The 6,000-nt window shown below is 53.4% G+C and overlaps 1 protein-coding gene across 6 annotated transcripts in view; it reads left to right on the top strand.

The window, feature by feature from the left end:
- PLEKHA7 (pleckstrin homology domain containing A7) overlaps nucleotides 1-1,268 on the top strand; it is a 72,913-nt gene extending 71,645 nt beyond the window's left edge. For all 6 annotated transcript variants that reach the window (XM_082269861.1, XM_082269863.1, XM_082269864.1 and 3 more), the window contains one exon: nucleotides 677-1,268. In XM_082269861.1, coding sequence (XP_082125987.1) covers nucleotides 677-699 — 23 coding nt within the window. In that variant the 3' untranslated portion in view covers nucleotides 700-1,268. The remainder of the gene's footprint in view (nucleotides 1-676) is intronic.
- The last annotated feature ends 4,732 nt before the right edge of the window (nucleotides 1,269-6,000 follow it).

Raw genomic sequence — 6,000 nt, forward strand, 5'->3', positions numbered from 1 at the left:
CCTTGTCACTACGATCCCCTATGTCCTCCGGCCGATGCCGGCATTCATCTTCCAGGTTCCCTTCCCTGTGAGCGCCGCGACGCAGGGGGGGGGAACTGGGCAGAAAGTTCAAAAAAGTACACAAAACATGACAGGATACATTGTAATCTGTTAGGATGACATTACTGTATCAATCCACCTCAGTTTTGTCCCCAGTGGGTTTTTTTTTCTGTGCCCTGCCTGCACTTTTACTGTTTTATTCCTTTTATTTTATTAATAATTCTTTTTCACTTTTACTTTTTTTTTTTAAGAATTCCAGGCCTTTTATATAAAACAAGAGATTTCCATGCAAAACAATGTATCGCTTTGACATTGAAAAATACTGACATAATCAGACCGCCAGGGAGGTTAACGCGAGTGGCCGCCTATTTGTGTACCAGAATGTAAATAAAGCTGTGCCGAGAACACGCGCCATGCACGCTCCTGGCACGGTTACTGGCAGCCAATCACGGCGGTCACATGATCATAAATCCCACCTCCCAGGATCTGAAACCTCTCAAAGGGCTGGAAGGCGCCAGCGCCAAGGGTTAATAAGCCGCATTATTGTCAGGATGTTGGCCTGTACTTTGTGTGTTACATGCGGGATTCTGTCTGCAGACTTCTCATTATTTCTCTCTGCTGTATTTCTCTTCCTCAGCTCACGCTGGTATTGACCATTGAGCCCAGAAATCTGCTGAAGGAGCACCCCGGATCCTGCTGGAACTCTGTGCACAGATATAGCGCCTCCGCCTGGTTGTCTTGTTGTGGCTGCACACCGCAGATGGCCTGTATTTATATTTGTACAGTGAAGACTACTCCGCCCAATCACTGCGCTTTACACCACGATCAAATTTAATCTGTTAAATTTTCAACAACAAAACAGCCAATCGTGTAAGAAATCCAATATGATGGAATAATCAGCTCCGCCCCCTTCCCCTCAACCCAGCGCTGCACAGAGGCGGGGTGACAACATCCACAAGGGCAACTCTGAACTGAAAGTTGAGGTATGAAAAGTGTCCTCCTCTACCAATCATGACGATTATTCATCTCACCGATTGGCAGTGTGACTTCTGACGGCGAAGGGCGGCCTGGGTCTTGTTCGCTCTTCCTAGTGGTTTGAAGTGCCTTAACTGTAACGTGATGCAAGATGGCTGTGCCCAACCAGGGGTCTCAGGGGGTGTGGCCTCCTATAACTCCGCCTTTCAACTGTGACTCTGCGGGCAGAGAGCGCCCCTGGTCTTCAGGACTGATCACTGACATTGGGGTCCCTCCATCCCCCTTCCTATCTCTGGGTGCCGATATTTCACAGCTTTAGGTGACTTTTTCCATGTTTTTTATAGAAATCCACACAGGAGGGAATAACGCTTTATATTTTAGAGTTATTAACACGTTTTATAACACTATAAATCTGGAGTTCCAGTTCAATCCCGAGGGGCGTATATCCCTATATACTGCGCATGCGTGTGAGTATTCATAGTGCTGAACGGCCCACCTGTGAGTAGAGAACGCACCGCGCACATCTTTATACGTCCGACGCCAGGAATGTGTGCGGATTTATTGTGTGACCTCCAATCCATGGGGATGAATGACATCCAATTCCTCCAAAACAACGAATGGAACTCCCAGTAGAGGGAATCCATTATCAGGGGTACCAGGATCTGAGAAATAATCTTCTCCTCCAGATCCAAGTCTGATGTCGAAAATTGCAATTCTGATACAAAGTAACGGGAAACCGTGAAATAGAGGGAGGAGGAGCCTATTTCCAACACCTTTCCAACTACCTCCCTTGCATCGTCTATCCCCTCCACCCTAACTTCCCTCCAACCAGTTCCACCCTACCCCCCCCCCCCTTTGCCCTACCTCTCCTCCAACCCCCTCTTCCCCACCACCCTACCTCTCCTCCAACCCCCTCTAACCAGTTCCACCCTACCTCCCCTCCAACCAGTTCCACCCTACCCCCCCCCCTTTGCCCTACCTCTCCCCCAACCCCCTCTTCCCCTCCACCCTACCTCTCCTCCAACCCCCTCTAACCAGTTCCACCCTACCTCCCCTCCACCCTACCTCCCCTCCAACCAGTTCCACCCTACCCCCCCCCCTTTTGCCCTACCTCTCCTCCAACCCCCTCTTCCCCTCCACCCTACCTCCCCTCCAACCAGTTCCACCCTACCCCCCCCCCTTTTGCCCTACCTCTCCTCCAACCATCTCTTCCCCTCCACCCTACCTCCCCCCCAACCAGTTCCACCCTACCCCCCCCCCTTTGCCCTACCTCTCCTCCAACCCCCTCCACCCTACCTCTCCTCCAACCCCCTCTAACCAGTTCCACCCTACCCCCCCCCCTTTGCCCTACCTCCCCTCCAACCCCCTCCACCCTACCTCCCCTCCAACCAGTTCCATCCTACCCCCCCCCCCCCTTTGCCCTACCTCTCCTCCAACCCCCTCTTCCCCTCCACCCTACCTCCCCTCCAACCAGTTCCATCCTACCCCCCCCCCTTTGCCCTACCTCTCCTCCAACCCCCTCTTCCCCTCCACCCTACCTCTCCTCCAACCCCCTCTAACCAGTTCCACCCTACCCCCCCCCCTTTGCCCTACCTCCCCTCCAACCAGTTCCATCCTACCCCCCCCCCTTTGCCCTACCTCTCCTCCAACCCCCTCTTCCCCTCCATCCTACCTCCCCTCCAACCAGTTCCACCCTACCCCCCCCCCTTTGCCCTACCTCTCCTCCAACCCCCTCTTCCCCTCCACCCTACCCCCCCCCCCTTTTGCCCTACCTCTCCTTTAATCCCCTCCTCCCTATCTCCCCCCAACCCACCTTCCCTCCCCTCCAACCCGTTTCACCCTACCTCTCCTCCAACTCCCTTCCCCATCCCCCCTCCTCCCTTCCCCATCCACCCTCCCCTCCACCAACTCCCTCCACCCTACCCCTCCTTCTTCTCTTCCCCATCTCCCCTCCACCCTACCCCTCCTCCTTCCCTTCCACCCAACCCCTCCTTCCCTATCCCCATCTCCCCTCCCCTTCACCCAAACCCTCCTCCTTCCCCATCCCCCCTCCCCTTCACCCTACCCCTCCTGTCATCACACAAGCGGGGGAATAAATGATCCTCCATAGACACTACATGCAGCACAATGGTTCAGACCTGGGTTGTCCTCTTTACCCCCCTCTGGTCCAATATTGAGAGTGAGAGACATTCATGGGCACAGTGTAGGCAACCAGCGGATGATCATTGGACAGCGATCACCAGACACAGTAATGCTGCCATTAAAGTCTTCCTCCCCTGAACAGAAGGTGGCAGCGCCCGGGCACGGTGCACCAAAACAACAAGCAGAATGAATGATTCTTCTTCACGTTCTGAATTCTAACAATCGGAACGTGACCAATCAGATGAGGTCCAACTATAGGAGAATGGGACATGTGGTGACCCACCTCTGATAGCATCACATTGCATGTGGAATATCGAGTGATCTTGGATCTCCACATCATCACTGATTGGTGAAAATTTCTTTAGCGCTGTGCATGGACTACCTACACCCTCCAGCAGGGCCGCCATTGGAAATTGTGGGGGCCATCTCTGTCTGGGCCCCTGTACTCCCCACAAAAAAATCCACAGCAATCCAGTGGGGAAAGCATTGCTGATATTTCCATGGTGGGGCAAAAAAGTCAAGCACTTACCTGCCCTGCACAGCGCTCTCTTCACATAGTGACAGTGCGCACCAGAGAGCGCCATCACTATGGTAACAGGGCCCGCTCCACTCTATTACAGAGCGCGGTGTGTAGGGCCCGCTCCACTCTATTACAGAGCGCGGTGTGTAGGGCCCGCTCCACTCTGTTACAGAGCGCGGTGTGTAGGGCCCGCTCCACTCTGTTACAGAGCGCGGTGTGTAGGGCCCGCTCCACTCTGTTACAGAGCGCGGTGTGTAGGGCCCGCTCCACTCTGTTACAGAGCGCGGTGTGTAGGGCCCACTCCACTCTGTTACAGAGCGCGGTGTGTAGGGCCCACTCCACTCTGTTACAGAGCGCGGTGTGTAGGGCCCGCTCCACTCTGTTACAGAGCGCGGTGTGTAGGGCCCGCTCCACTCTATTACAGAGCGCGGTGTGTAGGGCCCACTCCACTCTGTTACAGAGCGCGGTGTGTAGGGCCCGCTCCACTCTGTTACAGAGCGCGGTGTGTAGGGCCCGCTCCACTCTGTTACAGAGCGCGGTGTGTAGGGCCCGCTCCACTCTGTTATAGAGCGCGGTGTGTAGGGCCCGCTCCACTCTATTACAGAGCGCGGTGTGTAGTCGGCGCCCCTATCTGGAAGAGGGAGGAAGACTGCAGCAGCTCTGATGATTGAACTGAGAGACGTCCAATAGAATGCTTTATTAGAGCTGCCTGTGAGTGCTGCCCTCTGCCAGCATCTGATTGGACGTTGGGACAGAGGCTGCAAAACGGAGAGACAGCTCATGCCTGACCCCTATGGGCCCCTCCAACCACCGAAACACCAACTGTAAATATGTCCCAGGAAGTGGTGTGTAAAATCCGTCACCTTATTTAAGGTTTGTCTTGGATGGCGGTCGCGGCGTCCCGGCCAGCGAGGAGGTTTGCAGTGCATTGTGGAATATTTAATAACCGTTTTTGGAATTTTTATAGCTTACAATGATGAGTGAACTTGGATTTTAAATTTTGGTTTTAATTGGTACAGATTTTATTTTCTATATTCTGACAGAATAATCTATAATATATATATTTAGAATTCGTCTATTTTTAACTAACTCTGAACTGCCGTTATCACCAGTATGAGGTTTTTTGCCAAATTAGATTGTCTTTATTTTTGAATTTGTATAAAAAATAAAATTAATTTGTGAATTAAAGAAAAAACAAAATATGAAAAACTCTGAATGTGAGAAATTATTGGAACGTTCCAGATCTGCCGATTGGGAGAAATCCTTCTAAAAATGCTGCCAGGCCCCATCACACCTGGAATCTGCATTCCACCAGAATGTGCCGGGAGCTGCCATTTCATTTATACCCCAGACACACCCAACACCCACCCCAGACACATGTAATACACCCACCCAGACACTCCCACCCAGACACACCCAACTCCCACCCAGACACAGGTAATCCATCCAGACACACCCAACACCCACCCAACTCCCACCCAGACACTCCCAACTCCCCACCCAGACACTCCCAACTCCCCACCCAGACACTCCCAACTCCCCACCCAGACACAGGTAACCATCCAGACACACCCACCCAACTCCCACCCAGACACAGGTAATCCACCCAGACACACCCAACTCCCCACCCAGACACAGGCAATCCATCCAGACACACCCAACTCCCACCCAGACACACCCACCCAGACACACCCAACACCCACCCAGACACAGGTAATCCACCCAGACACTCCCAACTCCCACCCAGACACAGGTAATCCATCGAGACACACCCAACACACACCCACCCAACTCCCAACCAGACACACCCAACACACACAACACCCACCCAGACACACCCACCTCCCTCCCACCCAGACACACCCAAACACAGGTAATCCATCCAGACACACCCAACACCCACCCAGACACACCACCCCACCCAGACACAAACCAACACCCACCCAAACACAGGTAATCCACCCAGACACACCCAACACCCACCCAGACACACCCAACACCCACCCAGACACACCCAACACCCACCCAGACACAGGTAATACTCCCACCCAGACACTCCCAACACCCACCCAGACACAGGTAACCCACCCAGACACACCCAACACCCTACCAAACACAGGTAATCCATCCAGACACATCAAACACAGGTAATGCACCCAGACATACCACAGGAGCACCCAGAGCGCCAAGCACCCGGACACAGGCAATGCACCTGATACAAGCTGTGCGCCCAGAATTTTGGCCTCCCAGACACACCCAGTGTATCCACCTAAGCACAAACCATGCACCCAGAACACCACGCACCTACCTGGACACAGGCCACA

This window comes from Pelophylax lessonae, assembly GCF_965119305.1.
Source record: "Pelophylax lessonae genome assembly, chromosome: 10".
Taxonomy (NCBI): domain Eukaryota; kingdom Metazoa; phylum Chordata; class Amphibia; order Anura; family Ranidae; genus Pelophylax; species Pelophylax lessonae.